This window comes from Cucurbita moschata, unplaced genomic scaffold (assembly GCF_002738365.1).
Source record: "Cucurbita moschata cultivar Rifu unplaced genomic scaffold, Cmos_1.0 Cmo_Scf00002, whole genome shotgun sequence".
Classification (NCBI taxonomy): domain Eukaryota; kingdom Viridiplantae; phylum Streptophyta; class Magnoliopsida; order Cucurbitales; family Cucurbitaceae; genus Cucurbita; species Cucurbita moschata.
The window spans coordinates 4,541,899-4,564,581 of NW_019268518.1; the positions used below are offsets into that span (position 1 = coordinate 4,541,899).

Below are 22,683 nucleotides of genomic sequence, written 5' to 3' on the forward strand. Positions count from 1 at the left end.
CAAGTCAATGTCTTAATTAACAATAATCGCAGTTGAATACATAGCCTTGTTTAATTAGTTGATTTGACCTTCCATTTGAAATGACATTTTAATATTGAGAAGAAATCATTGTTCTATTCACAATCCACCTCTTCGGAGGCCGAGCGTACACATTGTTTTTCAGTCCAAACCCATCACTAGTAGATATTATCCACTTTAATTCATTTGGTATCGTCGTTAGTCTCACAGTTTTAAAACGCGTCTTTTTTATCTGTATTAGGAGTATAAAAGTCAAGAAACAATATTTATATTAGCATGAAGACTTTTTTATCGAATCAAACGTTCAAATGTTCAAACGTTCAAACTATAATTTAACCAAACATTAACGTATATGATAATAGACTAAGGAAAGTGTAGAGAAACTTAGGTTATTGTTCGAGCTCGAAAGTAGTACCCCGAGTGGTTGGTGTGGTGTGGAGTGGCACTATATAAAGCCTATGAAAACCCCATTAAAACACAACACACCCAAAAATGAAGCCTTTAATGGCCTCTCTTGTTTTCGTCATCTTAGCAGCATCCCTCATTGTCCAATCTTCTCCCATAAAAAACCTTCATTATTATTCACTGTCATCTCTTCGTCACAAAAATACTCTTACGCTATCGTCAAGTGAAACGTCCTCATCGTTGGCATCGACACCGCCCGTCCTTCAAGCACCATGGCCTCCCATATACCTCCCACCTTCGCCACCGCCCCCGTTCTAGATATATTATATGACTGTGTCTAATGTTTATGCATAATAAAAGTAAATTGTTCTATTACGATTGTGTTTTTAAGTTGCCTAAAAATTAGATAATGTATTTGGTGTTAAATGCAATAAGAGTTTCGTATAAATAAATAATACTATTTGCATCCACAACGTAACGTGATGATATCTATGATATAAAATTTTAATACTTAAATTTATCGGCCTCTTCGTTGGTGATTTTGGGTTCTTATATTATTTTATCTATTTGCTAATGTCTCTTCTAAAACAATTATTAGATCACCTTGAAAAAATTACTACCACCTTTAAAATTACAACCACCTTTAGTTACCTATGTTATTGGGTTAAATATATCATAGATTTTATAAACCTAAGTGTCACCCATGTGACATAAATTTTAGGGTGTCACAGTTAGCAGATATTGTCCTCTTTGGGCTTTCCGTTTCGGGCTGTCCCTCAAGCCTTTAAAACGCGTCTAGGGGAAGGTTTCCACACCCTTATCAATGGTGATTTGTTCTCCTCCCTAACCAATGTGGGACATCACAATCCACCCCTTTCGGGGCTCAGCGTCCTTACTGGTACACTGCCTCGTGTCTACGCGCCTTCGGGGAATAGCAAGAAGCTCAGATATTGTCTTCTTTTGGCTTTCCATTTCGGGCTTTCCCTCAAGGCTTTAAAACGCGTTTGTTAGGGGAAGGTTTCCACACCCTTATAAATGGTGGTTTGTTCTCCTCCCCAACCAATGTGGGACATCACAGAAAAAATTCGAAAGAAACAAGTTCAAAGAGAACAATATCTACTAACGATGAGGTTGGGATCTATAATTTCTCCTTCGGTTGACGTGGGGGTCAAGCAGCCAAAGCTCACCGGGTTTCCAAGTATGTTCCTATTTGCATTATAAACATGTTCAACTTGCTTCCCCAAATGAGCATATAAAAAGGCATCATCAAAACCCAACATTAGCATTGGAAACAGGGCAATGGGATCTCTATTATTGGCCTCTCACCTTCTATCTCTTCTCATTGCTTTTCTCTCTTTACATCTCCCATCACAATTGGCTGCTGCTGCACGTTACAACATTCACCCATATCAATACCAACTTCCTCCGCCGTCTTCGCCGCCGCCTCCGCCTGAAAATCTCTCCTCTCCACCGCCACCCAAGAAGCAATACAAATGGTGGAGGTCACTGCTGCAGAGGCGACCGACACCTAAGTTGCCATGGCCAATAAAGGCCACCCGTAAATCGCCTCCGCCGCCTTTCTAAAGCACCCCTAGTGTTTGCATAATTAGCTTAATTGTTTTGGAATTGAAATGCATTTTCCCATCCTTCTTGTTAATTTAGAGAGAGAGAGAGAGAGAGAGAGAGAGAGAGAGAGAGAGAGAGAAGGATCTATAATTGTCCAGCTGCCCACAAGTCAATATTGGCGGCTCTTATATTTTCTACATTATGATAACTATGAGTACTCAGTTGTGGGTTTGAACCCACTTGCACATGCACAAGATCTTAAGGCTCAGTTTTTGTCGTATATCTTAAGGAATTAACTTTCTCTACTATGCTAGTGGGCTCCGTTTTTAACTAAACTAAATATCGGGCTCAATTTCTATCGTATATCTTAAGGAACTGACTATTTCTACTATATCTCCACTAGCTTCGTTTCTGTCGTATATCTTAAGGAACTGCTCCACTATGCTACCTTCTTCCACTGTATCTCCAATAGCTTCGTTTCTGTCGTATATCTTAAGGAAGTGCTTCACTATGCTATCTTCTTCCATCATTAGACCAAAGCTAATAATGTCTATCGACTGTGGAGTTCGAACCACGCGCACTTATGTGCAAAAGATCTTAAGTCTTCCTTTAACCTGTCGGCAAACCAACTAATTTACTTTATCAAAATTAAATTAAGTAAACTTAATTAAATATAAGTATGAATAACGGTGATAATATACCCACTAGTTAGTTTTTTTTTTTTTTAATAAATGTAATCGATTAAGATTATGAAAAAAAAAATTGTAAATTAAAAGTATCACTCTTAATCTCATTTTTTAAGGCTTAATTCAAATAAATATTAAAATCATTGACACAATTTTTTTTTATTCAATACTCTTTCTCTTTCTATTCCAAAAATAATTTTGTAATTTTATATATTTCTAGTTGAAAATATATTTTATCATACACGCGTTCAATAAAATAATTTTCGTATAAGTAGTTGAATTAAATAAACCTTATGATCAAGTCAATCAATGTCTTAATTAACAAAAATTAATTGAAGAAAAAGAGAACAACTATAGTTGAATACATAGCCTTTGTTTAATTAGTCAATATTGAGAAGAAGTCATTATTCTATTCACAATCTATCTTGCTGGAGCTCTAACGTCTTCACTGACACACTACTTAGCAACCCAAACCCACTATTAGTAGATATTATCTGCTTTGACTTGTTATATATCATCGTCAGTCTCACAGTTTTAAAACGTGTCTATCATATCGAATAGTATTTATTAAAAACTGAAGAGATTATAAGTTATAAGTCAAAAAACAATATTTGTATTAGCATGAAGTCTTTTTGATCGAATCAAACTGAAAATCAAACGTTCAAACTATAATTTAACCAAATGTTAACGCATGTGATAATAGACAAAGAAAAGTGTAGAGAAACTTAGATTATTGTCTGAGGTCGACGGTAGTACCCCGAGTGGTTGGTGTGGTGTGGTGTGGCACTATATAAACTCCATGAAAACGCCATTAAAACACAACGCCGCTCATCCTTCAAGCACCATGGCCTCCCAAATACCTCCCACCTTTGCCACCGCCCCCGTTCTAGATATATTATATGACCGTGTCTAATGTGTATGCACAATAAAACTAAATTGTTTTACTACTGATGTCTTTGGTGTTAAATGCTATTTACATCCAAAACGTGATGATATATGTGATATAAATCTGTCTATGTGAACATATCACAAACTCGGACAGCTATACAAGGTCAAGGTGTTTTCCGTCGAGCTCGGTTTTGCTCAAAGAACTCTCTAAAGTGAACCTGTTATAGCACCCTCCACAAGCTAAGCTAACGAGATCATTAATCTTCTATTTATCTAACTGTCAAATTGCTTATAAGTGCGCGTGGGTTCGAAGATCTTAAGTCTTCCCCCTTAACCTCTCGGGCAAACCAGCTAATGAAAAGACAATTCTTGCCTCTAGGTTTCTTTGGTTGAGATGACAAGTTTGAAGTCTCATTTTTTCTTATGTCCTGGCCTTGCTCCAGGCCTCCTTGGTTGAGATGATTAGTCTGATGAAACACATCAACCTGTAGGTTGTAGTTCACTGATTGAAATAACCTCTCGTTTCTTCTTGGTTCTGTACTTCAGTTCTTTTTTCTCTCAACCCAATGGTTTCTTCTTCACTTGCTACCAACGCCAATGGATACTTTTAGAAAATGTTGATGGTCTTTCAATAGTATCTTATACAGGTCGTTGCAGTTTCGTGACCGTTTTACCATCATCAACAAGGCTCCATCTTTGTTGTATATCTCGAAGAACAGTCCGACTATCTCCACTCTGCTACCTTCTTCTATCACTTGACCAAGTATATCTCGAGAAACAAGCTGAGTATCTCCACTCCTGCCACCTTCTTCTGTCATTTGATCAAGGCTAATAATATTACTCTTCAAACTAAATAATACACCTTGGTCACCGTTCTTACACTGAACAAGATAAATCCTTTGCTCTAGATCGATACAATTGATAAGTCATACGTGAATAACCTCCTATTGGCTGTGGGGTTTAAACCCACACACACTTTGCAGAAGATCCTTAAAACATTGAAAACTAAGAAAAATGTTGGACAGATGTATCAGTTAAAGTCGACATGTCTTAATGTTATTTTCTAAGGCTTAATTCAAACAAATATTAAAGTCATTGACACAAATATTTTTATTCAATACTCTAATATCTTTCTATTTAAAAAATAATTATAAAATGTTTATATATTTCTAATGTCATACACGCATTCAATAACAAAATAATATTCCTTTCGTTTAAGCATTTTAATTAAACAAACCTTATGATCAAGTCAATATCTTATGATTCGACTTTACATTTGAAATGACATTTTAATATTGAGAAGAAATTATTATTTTATTCACAATCCACCTCTTCGGATGCCCAACGTCTTCATTGGCACACTAGCCGTCTAAATCCATCGTTAGTAGATGTTATCGCTTTGGCTCATTATGTATCGCCGTCAGTCTCCTAATTTTAAAACGCGTCTACTACTTCAGATAGTGTTTGAATTATGATGAAAGTCTCACATTTACTTAAAAAATGAAGGGGTTATGAATATATAATCAAGAAACGATATTTGTATTAACATAAAGTCTTTTTTGATCGAATCAAACTATAATTTAACAAAACATAACGTGTATGATAATAGACAAAGGAAAGTGCGGAGAAACTTAGGTTATTGTGTGAGCTCGAGGTTGGTGTGGTGTGGTGTGGCACTATATAAAGTCTATGAAAACCCCGATTAAAATACAACACACCCAAACATGAAGCCTTCAATGGCTTCTCTTGTTTTGACCATTTTAGCAGCATCTCTCATGGTCCAATCTTTTCCCATAAAGAACCTTCATTATTATTCACTGTCATCTCTTCATCGCAAAAATACTCTTCGGCCATTGCCATCGTCAAGTGTAACGTCGTCATCGTTGCTATCGTCACGGATCATCCTTCAAGATCCATGGTCTCCCATATACCTCCCACAGTCGCCGCCGCCCCCGTTTTAGACATGTGATTGTGTCTAATGTTTATGTATAGTCAACATAAGGGCTTCCAGTTTAATTTCAATTGTTCCACTACTATTGTGTTTCCTAACAATTAAATTATGTATTTCGTGTTAAATGCAATTAAGAATTTTACATAAATGATTCAAATAATTTTAACCAATTAAATTAAATTTTAGATTTTTGAGGTTATTTAGCCATTGGTATGATTTTAAAATTATACAAACTTTCTTTTCATTTCAAATGATGCATGAAACTTAGGAAGTTTGTGATGAGGGCGTTTTAGTTGATTGATCATGGTTTTCTGAGCTCCAATCTCGAGCATTCATTTGCTCCCTCCATGAAGAAACATGTTACGGTTGTGGAAGCAATGGTTCTATATGTTACGATTCATGAATTTTCATCCTATAAAATATCTACTTAATCGAACAAGCCGTGGATTTGTAAGATATTGTCACGATCTCCTTCCACCACATTCACGACCATGTCTGTGACCACGTTCACGATCTCTGTTTTTGTTGTTATGGCTACCACGTCCTCTCATACCTGAGAAGAAGAGTTAACTACATCATTATTTTTCGTCCATGCGAGTCACTCCTCATGTGTGAGTAAGAGGTATTTCTCTTCCTCTTTGTCATCGTAGTCACGAAATCTCTCCTCATGGACCTTAAGACGACCAATGACCTCCTCAACCGACATGTTCTTGAGGTCACTGAACTGCTCGACAGAGGTAACAATCTGCATGAATCTTTGAAGAACAACTCGAAGGAACTTTTTGATGACGGAGATAATCTCCTCCACCACTATCGAAAAAGCCACACAATCATCTTCTAAGTCACCTTCATATACATTCCTCGTAACCCATGAAATAGTACGTACCAAATGTGAAAAATATAGAAACATCCTATCTAAGTGAATAATTGACCATTCTCCAAACTATACCAACTAAAGTACCTTCGTGGATCAGTCTTCTCAATAGTCGACTATGCAATATAATTCCACAGAGTTGTTAAGTCCATCGTATTGGTTGGTGATTACATTTATATCGGGATTAATCATTTTGAATTTTAACCTTGAATTTTATACCCTAAACTTTTCCAAGTTCTAATCTTGAAATTTTCAAAGCTTTAGGGAAACTTGTATATTAATAAGTGGGAGAGGCCATATGGATGAGAAAGTGAAGAACATGGGTTGTCCATTGGTGTTCTCCCTTGTCATTGCATTGGTCTCTTTGAATCTGCTATCACAATTTAGTGCATCATATCTTCATTATCCATCTCCTTCACCAACCAAGTCGCCTGTTGCTGACCATACTCTTCCCCTTCGTTTTCATTTTGTACATACGCCAATGCCATACCCAACCAAAAAGCTTGTTGAAGATGCCCCCGCCCCGTCTAAGTTACGTAAACGCGATCCTTGGCCACCCAATTTCGTCGGGCAATCGCCTCCACCTCCTTTCTAAGCACGCTACTATTGACATCCACAACGTGATGATATATGTGATGTAAAATTTTAATACTCAGATCTGTTGGCTTCTTCGTGGGTGATTTTGAATTTCTTTATCTATACGTGTTGTATTTCTTGATTCAGCTAATGTTTCTTGTAATAACCATTATTAGATCAACTTAAAAAATTATTATCACCCACCTTTATTTAGCTATTTTTTTACGGTTTAATGTATCATAGATTTTATAAGCTCTATCAACATCATGTGAACCAAGGGAAAATTTAGTGGGTGTCACCCATGTGACAGATTTTAGGATGTTACAAGCAGGAAAGAAAACGGTAGTCGTAGGTCAGACGATCGGGTTCGAGTTGGTTTGGGTTTGAATTGCAGGTTGGATCGGATGAATTTCTCGAAATTACATACCAACCATAGGATGAATTTCGAGCATTCAAAGTATGTAATTACTCTCTCTTATTGTTTTTGGTTGAACATCCGAGACTCTGTTTCCAAATCGAGATCTCCACCAAGTTCCTTCACGAATCTTATAGAAAATCCTTTATAGGTGAACGTAACAAAAACTCAGGTCTTGACTTGCAAGATAGGTTTTGGATTACCCAAAACTTTACATCATGAGACGCCTTGATTCTTGACTGAAAAATAGGATTCTGATCAAGATCTTAGATCAAAATCGAACTTTGACAGCTATAGTGTGAGGGGGAAAAATGACCATTTTGCCCTTGAATTGACTTTTGACCAAAGGAATCCATTTTTTTTCTACATTCTTGAAAAAAAAAAATGTAAACAACAATCAATTTATTTCACCAACCACCACTCCATCCCTCTGTCCTTGAAGCTACCCAAATTTGACTCAAATTCATAAATAAGGGACAAAAAAAATTCAAACTTTTGACCTGAGAAACTTGTTGGCAGCTTTACGTATGGGTTAAGTTCCAAGTTTTCATATATAATGTAGGTGGGATGAGATAGCCAAGCTTTCAATAGGAAATGGGGTCTCATAAGCTCCTTCTGTTCTTCCTTCTCGTGGTATTGCTCCTTTCAAATTTGTCCTCAAAATTTGCTGCACACCATAGTCACCCTTCTCCTCCGTCGTCACCGCAGCTACGTCCACCGCCACCACCGGATCGCTCAGCACCGCCGTCCATGAAACGTTATACAACATCGAGGTCACAGTGGAGAGCCCCGCCACCACCACCGCCTAAGATGCCATTTCAGTGGCCGAAGGGGTTCCGCCGTAAATCGCCGCCACCTCCTTTCTAATACTTAAGACTCTATCATCACACAATTGGCTGGGTGCTGCACATTACATTCACCCATCTCTATCCACTAACCCATATTATGAGTATCAACTTCCTTATTCCATCTTTCAACGAATGTTTGTTCTTGTGATATGCATAAATTAAACGATATTAAATTAAGTCAGTGTCCGAGTACTGGCTGTGGGGTTTGAACCCACGCGCACTTATGTGCAGAAGATCTTAAGTCTTCCCCCTTAACCTCTCGGGCAAACCAGCTCATTTGTTTCATCAAAATTAAATTTAACCAAACTAATTTAAATTAATTAAATAAATATTGAAAATCCGAGAAATATAGTACTATATAAAGTCTATGAAAACACCATCACATCCAAAAATGAAGCCTTCAATGGCGTCTCTCGTTTTGACCATTTTAGCAGCTATCTCTCATTGTCCACTCTTTTCCCATCAAAAGCCTTCCTTATGATTCACTGCCATCTCTTCATCACAAAAATACTCGTACGCCATTGTCAAGTGAAACGTCCTCGTCGTTGGCATCGTTGCCACCCATCAGTCGATCGCCATGGGATTCCAGATACCTCTCACAGTCGCCACCGCCCCCGTTCTAGATATGTTATATGACTGTGCCTAATAAGCCTAATGTTCATGCATCATCAAAGTAAGGGCTTCCCCTGCTATTATTGTGTTTTAAAAATTAAATGCTAAATGAAATAAAAATTTCATATAAATAAATAATATTTTTTATTCACTTACCAACATAAAAAGGGTACTTGTGCTCATCATCCTTTTAATGGATGAGAAGTATAGGTAATGATTCTATCATCTTGGGTTGTACTAGCACAATAGTGACTTTCCCAAGTTCTAGGGTTCCCCTCTTCTTTATTTGTCGATCGAGCCAGCTTAACCAAACGCGGCAATCAAATCGAAAACCTTCCAGACAAGGTCGAATCGGACCAAGAGTTAGGGAAAAACCTCGTTTAATGTTTTACAGTTATATGTTAGAGGCAGGCTTGAACAAATCTTACACAAGTCGACATAACGAAACCTGACTGAATCTAGTTGTTTTGCATGAGAAATGAGAAACCCACGTCGTACAGTCCATTAGCTAGATGAGATAAGGGAGAGGTCACACCCCCAATGAAGATGACTTTATGTATCTGGGAGGCGTCAGCTCACTTGATATGATAAAAAATTATAAAAATAGAGTAAGATTCGGATTAACTTGTTGATCGAATATCTCAAGGAATAATATTGTTTGAGATTCAAATCACTCCAAGATTGATCATGTCTAGCTTGAATGATTCTTGTTGACAAGAACACTTGTTTGAGATTCGAATCACTTCACAAGCATGATTTATCATGTCGAACTTGAATGATTCTACGTACAACCTAAACTATATAGAATTGCAAAAAAACCTAGCCATTGGCTAAAGAAAGAACAAATGCTTCTTTTACTATATTTTCCAAATTACTTATAAATACAACATACACTGCTTTATATAGCCTCAAAATGAAACTATTAAAGGCATTCGAAGAGTGGTAACATTTATGACCATAATTAACCATTATGTAAATATATAAATAAAAAGTCTTAAAATATATTAATGAAATACAATAATTATAAATTACTCTCAATTATAATCCGCCCAAAATTTATAACAACTAAATTTTATTCTTCTCCAGTGTGGCATAAATTAAAATATCTAATAATTTCATCAGCATTTTCTTCCCATCTTCGTTAAACCATATATGATTGATGTCTTTTGGTTCATATCTTCACCCCTGAATAAGACAGCATATAGTCTCATAGAGCCATGCATCAGGAACTCTCTCAAGGTTTAAAATGAGAGGACCAAGAACCATAATAACCCCAAAGGAATAAGACTAGAACTAGACGTTTTAGAGTCAACGAGAAATCATGAAAATCTGTTACGCCTATAATGCAATGACGGCCCTTGTAGGTGAATTTCCAAGTATGGTCAAAAGGGTCAAGCAGCCGAAGCTGAGGAAGTTTCCAAGTATGTTCCTAATTGCATTATAAAAATACAAACTTATAGCATATAAAAAGGCATTCTCAAAACCCAATCTTGGCATTGGAAACAGGACAATGGGCTCTCTATTATTGGCCTCTCACCTTCTATCTCTTCTCATTGCTTCTCTCTCTCTACATCTCCCATCACAATTGGCTACTGCACATTACTACATTCACCCATACCAATACCAACTTCCTCCGCCGTCTTCGCCGCCGCCTCCGCCTGAAAATCTCTCGTCTCCGCCGCCACCCAAGAAGCAATACAAATTGAGGTCACTGCTGCAGAGGCGCATGCCACGCATTAGGCCATGGCCAAGGAGGGCCACCCGTAAATCGCCTCCGCCGCCTTTCTAACGCACTGCCACTGTCTGCATCATGAAGTTGAAATTAATTATTAGCTTAATTCCTTTGGAATTCAAATGCATTTTCCCATCGTTATTATTTTATATTATTTATTTCTTCCATAAAATACAAATCCGTTCAAACCCATGGGCACTTATGTGCAGAAGATCTTAAGTCTTCCTTTTAACCTCTCGAGCAAACCAGCCAATTTGTATAAAAAAAATTAAATTAGTTAATTAAATATTTAAAACGAAATAAGATCCTTAATAATATTTAAAATATGTCAAATACACCTAATAATTTAAATCCAGTTGTATTACTAAAAACCTTTATAATGTAAGACTTAATCCAAATAAATATTAAAGCCATTGACACATCAATTTTTTTATTCAATACTTTAATGTCTTTCAATTTCAAAAATAATTTAGAAATGTTTATATATGTCTACTCGTTATAAAATATTAATTTTATAATACATGCATTCAATAAAAAATTATTATTTTGTGATTAAATTCCTTTCGTTTAAGTATTTTAATTAAATAAATTTTATGATCACGTCAATATCTTAATTAACAAAAATTAATTGAACAAAAAGAAAATAACGAAACCTTATTTAATTAGTTTATTTGATCTTCCATTTAAAATGGTTGAGTGTCTTCGTTGGCCTACTGTCTGATATCTAACTCTAATACCATTTGTAACAGTCAAAGTCTATCGTTAGTAGATATTGTTCGTTTTGGTTCATTATGTATTGTTGTCAGTCTCGCAATTTTAAAATATTTATGGGAAAAAATGATTCATTCTTCCACGAGATCTTACACTTTGTCCTACCGTCTTTAAGTTAGCTTACTAAAAAAATATTTAAATTTTTGAATGATGTCTATCTAACTACGGTGAAAGGGTTTGAAAGGAAAAACAATCACAAATTGTTGCTATAATTTAACGATTGTCATTACTGCCTTTCTAACCAAGTTGGATAGCGATCAAACAATATTTGTACTATCATGAAGTCATTTTAATCGAATCAACCCCAACATCGGTTCAAATTTAAAATTTAAAATTATAATAGATCAGGGAACGTGTAGAGAAACTTAGGTTATTGTCCGAGCTCTTAATTATTAGAGAAATATCAAGCTGGTACCCCTAAGTGGTTGGTGTGGTGTGTTGTGGCACTATATAAAGCCTATGAAAACCCCATATTGACATTAAGAAACATTACCCAAAAATGAAGCCTTCAATGGCTGCTCTTGTTTTGGCCATTTTAGCAGCATCTCTCATTGTCCACTCTTCTCCCATCAAAAACCTTCATTGTTATTCAAATCTGTTTCTTCATCACAAAAGTACTGTTTCGTCATCGTCAAGTGAAACGTTCTCATCGTTGCCATCGTCGTCGTCCATCCGTCAAGTACCATGGGCTCCCAACGTCCCACAGTCGCTGCCGCCCCCGTTCTAGATATATTATATGACTGTGTCTAATGTTTATGCATAATGAACGTAAGGGCTCCTCAAAGTTTAATTTCAATTGTTATGCTATTATTGTGCTTTCTAAGTTGCCTGAAAATTAAATAATTTATTGAAATATTTTTAACCAATTGAATTGAATTTAATTTTCATTATTATAAATAGTTTGTCTTATACAAATTTTTAATAGTAAATAATTAATACGGAAATCAAATTGAAGAATTAACGCACTGATAGTTGATCGATCATGGTTCTCTAAGCACCAATGTGAGATCCCACATCGGTTGGGAAGGAGAACTAAATATTCTTTATAAGGGCGTGGAAATCTCTCCTTAGTAGACGCGTTTTAAAAACTTAGGAAGTTCGGAAGGGAAAGCCAAAAAAGGACAATATTTGCGAGTGGTAGCCTTCAGTTGTTACAAATGGTATTAGAGCCAGACACCAGGCGGATGTGCAAGCAAGAAGGCTGAACCCTAAAAGGGGGTGAACACAAGGCGGTGTGCCAACAAGGACGCTGGCCCTAAAGAGGGAAGGCTGAACCCTAAAAGGGGGTGAACACAAGGCGGTGTGCCAACAAGGACGCTGGCCCTAAAGAGGGGTGAATTATAAAATCCATCATCAGTTGGAGAGTAGAACGAAGCATTTTCTACAAGGGTGTGAAAATCTCTCCCTGGCAAACGAGTTTTAAAAACTTTGAGGGGAATCCCAAACGAAAAAAACCTAAAAAAAAACCTAAAAAAGACTTGTTACAAATGGTGTAAGAGCCAGACAACGGGCAATTTGCAATCGAAGAGGCTGAGCCCCAAAGGGAGTTGACATGAGGCAGTGTGCCAACAAGGACGTTGGACCTCGAACAAGGTGGATTGGAAGGTCCCACATAGATTGAAGAAGGAAACAAGTACCAATGAAGACACTGGCCCCGAAGGGGGTGGATTGTGAGATTCCACATCCGTTCTAGAAAACGAAGCATTTTTTGTAAGGGCGTTTTAAAAACTTTGAGGGAAAACCTGAAACGAAAAGCCCAAATAGAATAATATCGACTAAGCGGTGGATTTGAACCGTTACAATCGAATATCGTAGAAGCAATGGTGGTCAAGTTACCACGTTTAAGTTTAAGTCAATTGAATGGGTCTTCCATTTGAAAATAAGAATTTAATACCAACAAGAACTCAATGTTCTATTCCAATACGCTGCTTATGAACCAGTGACTATTCTAGCCATCTTGACTTCTAGTCCTCACCCATTGAAGCTCCCAACTCATTGATATATAAAGAAGGGACCCCAATCTTTGGTTCATAAACCAAAATGAAGCCATCTTCTTCTTCAATGGCTTCTATTCTCTTTGCTTCTTTACTCTTATTGTCTCTCTCTCTAGTTACTTTGCCCTCGACCGCCACCGCAAACTCCGACGCCGCTTCCCCATCACCACCGCCGTCGCAAAGGCCACACGGCCATCTTCGAAGTCACTTTCATATACGTTCCTCAAGAGCCATGAAACAATTCTTACCAATATTTAAGAGAGTTGCTAAGAAACAAGAAGAATTGGATAGGGTTTTTGTAAATGCTCCGTGGCCAATGGTGGTCGTCGTTCCATCACCACCACCTCCGTTTCGCTAAGTTTTGGGATAACATGCATGGAATTTGAAGAACTCTAAACCAATTATTGAATCAAATTTGGCATTCTAGCTAATTCTTGTCGCTTGGTCGGGAGTTTTTTTGAGTATATACTATGTTGTTTGTCTCTTGATCTTTCAAAATGCCTTTGTTTTGATCCTTTTTTGTTTGATTTGATCTTTGTCGTATGTTTCTTACATGAGCTCGTTCGATAAAAATATCTAATTACAAGAAAATAACGAATGTTTAGTGTATCGCTAAGAGTTTCATTAACGCGTTAGCTTTTGTCGTTGCTTCCATCGATCATAGATCTTTTGTCGAGCTTTCATTTCTTCGTATCCTTCTTAACTTTTCAGAGAGGTCCTTTACGCCTATAAAGAAGAGGGGTTATTCCCCTTTGTCAATTTAGCTACTTAATACTCAATATTAAAGTTGTAATAGTCCAAGTCTACCCCGCTAGCAGATATTGTCCTCTCTGAGCTTTCTCTCAAAGTTTTTAAAACGCGTCTGCTAAGGAGAGATTTTCATACCCTTATAAAGAATGTTTCGTTCTCCTCCCCAACCGATGTGGGATCTCACAAAAGTCAAGGCAAACGTCATTCTGAATTGTAAAGAGGCAAGCAAATGATAGGAGGCGTTACAAGCCGACTACAAGAAACAAAGCTTCATAGACTCAACAAGTTGCTTAATAGAATGCTGTCTACTAAGTTTAGACTTTTCACTTCATTGAAAAAAGGAACCAAGAGAAGCAAAGCTTAGTGAGCTATATAAAAGCTCTTTGAGCTCTCCTTCATTCGTTGTTAAGCTAAGGTTCCCGGTTTTCGAGTCAGCCCGCACTTTTTCAAAGAATCCTGCACCCATGAACATGCAGTCTAGTAGTTTTGAACATTAGCTTTATTGATACTCGTGCACCGGTGAAACCATGTCTTAACGACATATATAGAGATGTCTATTTAACCCATTTCAAATAAGGACAAATCAAACGAGGGAAGAGAGAAATTTTTCTTTGTTAAATAAACAAGATCGATGACGGAGAATATTATACTTTTTTCTCTTTTCTTTTCTTTTCTCGAGCCAACTATACATAGAACGGTTCTAAACATTAAATATTAAGCGTTAAATTACCGGCACATATATAATATAATAAAAAGATAGGTCAATTCATAAATTTTTCTCATAAAAAAGATATTTTAATAATTAAATAAACATCATGAATTAAAATTCTTAATTAACAAAAATAAACCTGTAGACCAAATTCACTAAAACAATATATATATAAAGAGGTGGAAGCTTAAACGTAGAAATAAAACAAAGAAAAAAATGGGATCTTATTCGACAACCAAGCTGGTTTGTGCTGTATTGATAATATTATCAATCATTGCAAGCTTGCCGGTAAAAACCACCGCAAATTCCGGTGACCCATCTCCTCCTCCGCCGCCGTCGCCGCCTTCAGAACAAGCACTTGGGGTTACAGAAGTGGTCAATTTTAAACGAAAGTCGTTTTCATGTTCATCATGCAAAAATGGGGAGGATGGCATAGCTCAATCATTGGTAAAGACATCACGGTTGAGAGCGTGGCCGATCGATCCTCCGGTGGTGCCGCCGCCTCCATTCTAGTGTTAGAAATGGCTGATATTGAAACCAAGTTTTCATGGAACATTCCTTCTACTTCCTCATATGTATGACGTGCAATATTTATGAATATAAGATTCCACGTCTGTTGTAAAAAAAACAAAACATTTTATGTGAAACTTCTCCGTAATAGACCCGTTTTAAAACCCTTGAACGAAAGTCTGGAAAGGAAAACCAAAAAGTAACAATATCTATTAGGAGAAAACTTGAGCCGTTACACTAAATCAAATAAATGTCTATTAGCTTATCAAGTCTATCCGTGATTCACTCTGAACGTCTATTATTATTATTTATTTTTTTTTGTCATTCTCTTTCGCTATCTTATTTACCAAACTTCCATTAATTAAGGTTGAAATTGTATCTTCATTGCTTATTTTTTCCCACATTGTTGGTTAATCTATCCTTTCATCCAAAACCATCATTTTAATTTATATATTATCATATGTCCCTTGTTTTAAACTTCATTATCAAAATATAAATAAATAAAGACTTTTAGTACCTAACAAAATATTTTCAAAAAAATCATAGAATTTTTAAATTTTTATATTGGAATTTCTTTTAAAAAAAACGTTTTTTTTTTTTAATATTAAGTTAGGCCAAAGGGTAAACCTTATTTGAATAATCACATCAATATTTATCATTATGAATTTAAATTTTGAATAATAATAATAATGTCGAATTTGACCTTGATGAGTCAGGTTTGGGCCTAATTTTTGGATAAGATATTGGAAAGTAAAAAATATAATTTATTGGAAGAAAATAAAATAATGGCAATATGAGTAAGAAAATGAAGCCCGAATATGAAATAAATATTGACAGCAAATGTCAATTTTTGTATATTAAATGTCACACACATTTGACCAATTCTTTAACTACTCCTTTTATTTACTTATTTTATTATTATTATTGTTATTTTCAACTTTCTACGCTACCAATTATTATTATTATTATTATTATTATTATTTTATGGAGTTTTTTCTAAATTTTATTATTACCAAATATTATATTATATGGAAGGACAAAAAAGTCATCTTTTATTATTGACGGCAGGAAAATAATTTCATATTAACTAATAAGTCCCTATGAAATAATTAATTAAAAATAAATTACAAGAAAAAAAAAATATACACACACGTGTGTATATATATATCTTTCAACCATTATTACGTCGGGTTTTGATATCATTTGTAATAGCTCAACCCATTGCTAACCGATGTTGTTTGCTTTTACCCGTTACATATCGTGTAACACCCCAGATCCACCGCAAGTAGATATTGTCCTCTTTGGACTTTCCATCAAGGTTTTAAAACACGTCTGCTAGGGGAAGGTTTCCACACCGTTATAAATGGTGATTTGTTCCCTTCTCCCACTAATATGAGATATCACAATCCACCCCCTCACAATCTCACGGTTTTCCACGTCTTTATTAAGAATGAATTGTTTCCCTCTCCAACAAAAGTGAGATCTCGCGTTCTTGTGACTCGGTTTTAGATCTCTCAATGAATTTTAATTTTTAAATTATTAATTATGTTTGAAGGTTGAGATGAAGAAATCGAGATCTCAATCATTAGTAGTATATGCAGAAACTAATTTAGAACATCTTTTGTCGGTTCATATATTTGGTTCCGAAACTTAAATAACTTTTTACGTGTACGTGCATAAATAGATTTGAAAAGTTGATATACTATTGGATGCAAGCTAATTTGATCCATCGTTTACTCAATAGTAAATTAAGATTTAGCCTCTTACAACAAGTCATCGAATCTTTCAGACAATTTCACGTGACGAAAATTATTTATAACAACTTTTAAACGTTCGGAGATATTTATAAATTTATTTCCATTTTTTAATATATTTTAAAAGTATGTATTAAAAATGGCGATGGCTAAATCATTGATTTAGTTAAACAATTTTTTCTACCAAACACAATCCTTACTTACGTACCCAAATTTCTCACCTACTCCCACCTTTAATTCAATAATTCCTTACCTAATTAAATCCACATTTTCTCGATCAAAAAATTAAATTGTTATCGAACTAATAGATATTAAAATGAATTTAAATATTCATATTTATACAAGATAACTAATAGATCAAAGGTTCAAATCCTCGTACTCTTTTGTATTAAAAAAATTATTATTCATCATTTTAAGAACAAAAAGTGACCAATTTAAGTATAGCTCAATGTTAGATATAATAATAAGAGTCTAGTGAAATTATGTAAATATATAGCGGAAGATATGCATATATACGAATCTCACCTAATTAAATCAACTTGTCTACCCATGTTATTAAATGTATTGCCAAATTTCATTTTGTACCTACTTAATTATATAAATCTTAATTAAATATTTAAAAATAAATAAATATTTTAGAAAGGCAACAATTTACTTTCATTAAAAAATAAAAATTTAAATAAATGACTCGAACAATCTGAACTAATCAATTCAAAAAACTTACGTAGGATTAGATTAAATTCATTATGGAATCAAAAAATTTATAACTCGAACAATTAGATCAACTTAAATCGAGACGAGTTGGAATAGGAAAAGAATAGAAAATGGGGTGAGAAGTTTTGTATAGAAGGCAAGTTGTAGCCCACAGAAAAAAACCAAATAGAAGTAAACGCCAACCAAGCCATGCAAAGATGTGAAACCTACCCGACAACTTGGACCAGTCCTTTATAATTTTAGATGAACCATAAGTCAAGCCGCCGGGTCCCACTCTCATCAACCCTTCTTATTAAATCTACAGACTTTTTTTTTTTTTTTTTCAGGAAACTAATAGGCATACGTAACGAGTCAAACTAGACAATATCTGTTAGCGATTAGTTTGGGTTGTTACAAATGGTATAAGAGCCAGACACTGAGCTGGAAGTGAATTGTGAGATCTCACATAAATTAAAGAGAAGAACGAAACATTACTTGTAAACGTGTAGAAACCTCTTCCTAACTAATGTGTTTTAAAACTATTGGTTGACGACGATACGTAACAGGTCTAAGCTAATGATAGACTTGAGCTGTTACAATATTTTATGACCACCTTTTATAAACTACTATATGTCTAATTTTTAATATTGTGAAATCTTGTAATAAAGGTTAAAGGTTAGTGGAGGGTTCGTAATTAGTGGAAACATGATGAGAAGACATATTATTATTTTAACTATTTTTGTTATCTACCGACAATAATAGGTGTATATGTGTATGATTTTGATTTGTGTTATTAAATTAAATTGAAATGGGAGATGAGTAATAAGGAGTGAGTGAAGTGGGGGTTAAGGGACAAAGCTATATAAAGGGGAGGAGAAGGGTGTTGTGATCCATCAAGGATGGGGAAAATGGGATCCTCAATGGCTCCTCTTCTTTTCACTGCCTTTGTGGCTCTTCTTTCCCTAAGCTTGCCATCAACCACCAATGCTAATTATTTCTATGCATCTCCCCCTCCTCCTAAGAAGGTAGACTATCCGCCTCCCGTCTACCATTCTCCACCACCACCTAAGAAGGTGTATTATCCGCCTCCTGTCTACTCTCCGCCACCACCCAAGAAGGTGTACTACCCACCTCCAGTCTACCATTCTCCCCCACCACCCAAAAAGGTGTACTACCCGCCTCCAGTCTACCATTCTCCCCCACCACCCAAGAAGGTGTACTACCCGCCTCCAGTCTACCATTCTCCCCCACCACCCAAGAAGGTGTACTACCCGCCTCCAGTTTACCATTCTCCCCCACCACCCAAGAAGGTGTACTACCCACCTCCGGTCTACCATTCTCCACCACCACCGAAGAAGGTCTACTACCCACCACCTGTCTACTCTCCCCCACCACCCAAGAAAGTCTACTACCCGCCTCCTGTTTACTCTCCACCACCACCCAAGAAGGTATACTATCCACCTCCAGTCTACTCTCCCCCACCACCCAAGAAGGTCTACTACCCACCTCCTGTCTACTCTCCCCCGCCACCCAAGAAAGTATACTACCCACCACCCGTCTACTCTCCACCACCACCCAAGAAGGTATACTACCCACCACCCGTCTACTCTCACCCGCCACCCAAGAAGGTGTACTACCCCCCTCCCGTCTACTCTCCCCCACCACCAAAGAAGGTATACTATCCACCTCCCGTCTACTCTCCACCACCACCCAAGAAGGTATACTACCCTCCACCCGTGTACTCTCCACCACCACCCAAGAAAGTATACTACCCGCCACCAGTACACTCGCCACCACCACCGGTCTACTACTACTCATCCCCACCTCCTCCCCACTACTAGGAACTAAATTCCCTTCCACGTCAAGGTAATTTAATTCTTTCACTAAATCACGCTGTCTTTTCTCCACATAACTAACATAATACCATAATATATATTAATTTTATAAAGAAAAAGAAAAAAAAAAGTGGTAAAAAAAAAAAAAAAAAAAAAAAATTTTCCTTAAAAAAGTTGGTCCGAGTAATAACATGGGTTTAATGTTGTTGTGGTGCAGGAAGATGAGGTGAGCATACAATATATGTCGAACTCAAAATAAGACGCTTTGAAAGATCCAAAGCACAGTGTGAAGTTCTTTTTCATATATTAATGTATCCGTTTTCAAATCCTATGTATTTGCTTCCAATCCTATGTTGTCTTAGGTTGTCTTGTAACCGAGCTCAGCTCAGCTCAACCTTTTTTGCTCAAAGCAAAGGTTGTGCTTTATTTTATCTATACTTGCGTCTTCACGAATGCATTCTCAACTTTCTTCGTCCCTAATTCAACCGACACAATACTTTAAGATCTACCGCCTCAACCTGTCATATTCGTCTCGTTGAATCAGACATAGATTTTCGACTCAAACGTTAGCTCCAAGTTTTGGATAACCCATTTAGTGGGAACCGCTATCGCCATAGAAAGTCCTCGTTTTTATCTCGATAAGATTTCTTCTGTCTACTGAATTCGAAAGCTCGTAACACTGCCAAAAACTTAGTTTGAACTAATTCTACGTTGATTAAATCATGAATTCAACATTGAATATAATAGAGATTAAAATGTTACCTACCCAGAATAAACTTTAATATTAACGTTAAAATGTTTCATCTTATGACATAAATGAAAGTTAGTTTTACATAATTTTTTATATGGTCGATCTAATCGAAGGAGGCCACTCAAAATAAATAATTTTAAAAAATGATTTATTAAAAAAGATTGGTATATAAAATTATTAATATTATATGGTAACATTGAAATTATTATTCACTTTCTTCCATGATTAAATTTTACATCAATTTTGTGATTTGAAAGTCAACCTTAATTAAAAATTAGGTGGAAATTTGAAGCATTATTTCAAAGCTTCTCTCTAAAATAATAATATAAAATAAAATAAAGTCAATATCATACGACAATTATGCTTTTGTTTAGATCTCAAAAACATTAATTAATTAATTAATTAATTACATACAGCTGTCATGCATAGGATCTTGTTTGGTTTTATTTATTTCCACCAAACATGAGATTTTATTTCATGATTTTCTAATTTAATTTGTTTATAATAAATCCTTTTAAAAATAATTAAACATTTTAATTTCAATTTCATCCATCAAATTTATTATCTAATCCATCTATAAATAATTATTTTAGCGTCTTAAGACTAAAAACTATCCCTACCAGCCAATACGAGTTCTTCTAATATGACCTGTCTTCACTCACATGCTTCGAGTAAAGCATGTTTAACCATGAAGTTCCTATGATTGAGTCGCTGAAAAGGAAGGTACACATTGTTGATATAGATAGTAACTTTCATGTTCTTTAAGCTTTTCTTAGTCATCATATTCTCAGGATTGTTCTCATTCAGACGTGATTTCAGTTTATTCATGTATCTGTTTTTTATTCAAGTATCACGAAAATAAAGAGAATTTCGAACTGGAATGAATTTAAATTTTGTTTTATTATTATTATTATTGCCAACTGGGTGCGATAATGTTTGAATTCATGGTATATGGAATATTCTTTTATTATAATGGACAAAGAACATGAATAAAAAGATGTCTCCATTCCTTTTCAATAATTTCAAAACAAAGGTCTATCAATATAAAGTAATTTCAAAAGATACCCATCCACCATTTTATATATATATATTTTTAAGTTATAATAAAAGGGTAAATAATAATTTTAATTTTTTAAATATTTCAGTGATGTGAAATATGTTTTTCAATTTTTACACCTTAGTTGTCAAATCAATTTGTATAGTTTATTTTAACGAACCATTCGAAACTTTGAGTCAACAATTTATTGTGAATATTCTAAAAATCTACACTCCCAACCCCACACGTTTTCGAGAAAGTTATATTGTCGTATTGTTTTTTACTATTCAAAATTTCTTAAAAGTAAAATAGGTTCATAAATTTGATTGTGACATTTAAACTTTTACACTTTGTTGTTTACGTCAAGGGTTAGGTCTCCCTGGTGTATCGTTTTCGATGCATTTTCTTAATGTATTTCATTTAGTACTTAGAGCGTTCTTTGTAATCGTTTTTCGCTCGATTCAATTTTATCAACCTAAAAATTTAAGTGTGTTAGTTTGAAATTTTTGTAGAAACTCCAACAATTGAAGATTAATAATATTAGCTCGAGAAGAAATGAGAGGTTTGAATATTGAATCTCATGCTCTATATCGTGTTGTTTGTATGTGAATTTGAACCTTCGACTTCAGTAAAAGAGTAGATATCAATTATTATTGAGCTATACTCATTTTATATAACGTTGCATGCTCATGATTTGAAGGTTTTTTTTCGAAAGAGTAAAAATTAAAATATGGTCACATGGAAGATTACCCACAAACTAACCCGAGTTCTTTTAGTATGTTTTGTTCTTAATCACATGTTTCGTAAAATAATCACAAGAAACTACCCACATATATAATTTCTCCAAACTAAGCTTACTTTACATTGAAGTTATAATTGATTGAGTAATCAAAAGGAAGATGGGTCGTTGTATAAGTAGTAACTATCAATTGTTTGTAGCATTTTTTACCACTCTATTTAATAGATCACTCTCGTTCGGATATGGTCTCAGTTCATTCACATATCTATTCTATATCATGTTAATCCATCAATCAACCCAAAAGTTTAAGCTAAACAATAACGAAAATTAATTTTTGAGAGGGTCATGAAAATTATGAATAGTTGATTTGTGATGTCCCACCTCGGTTGGAGAGGAGAACAAAACAATGTGGAAACTTTTTCTTAGCATACGCGTTTTAAAGCCTTGAGGGAGAGTCCGAAAGGAAAAGTCTAATAGGACAATATCGACTAACAGTGGATCTGGGTCGTTACGTGATTCATGTGAAGGTGTCGGGATCGTATTTATTGGTGAGGTATAGTTGAGAAGAGT

General features: G+C 35.3%; 1 protein-coding gene and 1 non-coding gene across 2 annotated transcripts; one reads left to right on the forward strand and one right to left on the reverse strand.

Moving 5' to 3' along the window:
* Positions 1–8,417: 8,417 nt before the first annotated feature.
* TRNAL-UAA lies at positions 8,418–8,500 on the reverse strand. The gene has a single exon. It is a non-coding gene; the product is annotated as a tRNA-Leu (tRNA).
* Positions 8,501–18,636: 10,136 nt separating this feature from the next.
* Positions 18,637–20,060, forward strand: LOC111462149 (extensin-1-like). The gene is made up of 3 exons (XM_023105835.1): positions 18,637–19,470; positions 19,516–19,618; positions 19,805–20,060. Exons 1-2 carry the CDS (start codon positions 18,652–18,654, stop codon positions 19,591–19,593), a joined length of 897 nt encoding a protein of 298 aa, XP_022961603.1. The 5' UTR covers positions 18,637–18,651; the 3' UTR covers positions 19,594–19,618; positions 19,805–20,060.
* The last annotated feature ends 2,623 nt before the right edge of the window (positions 20,061–22,683 follow it).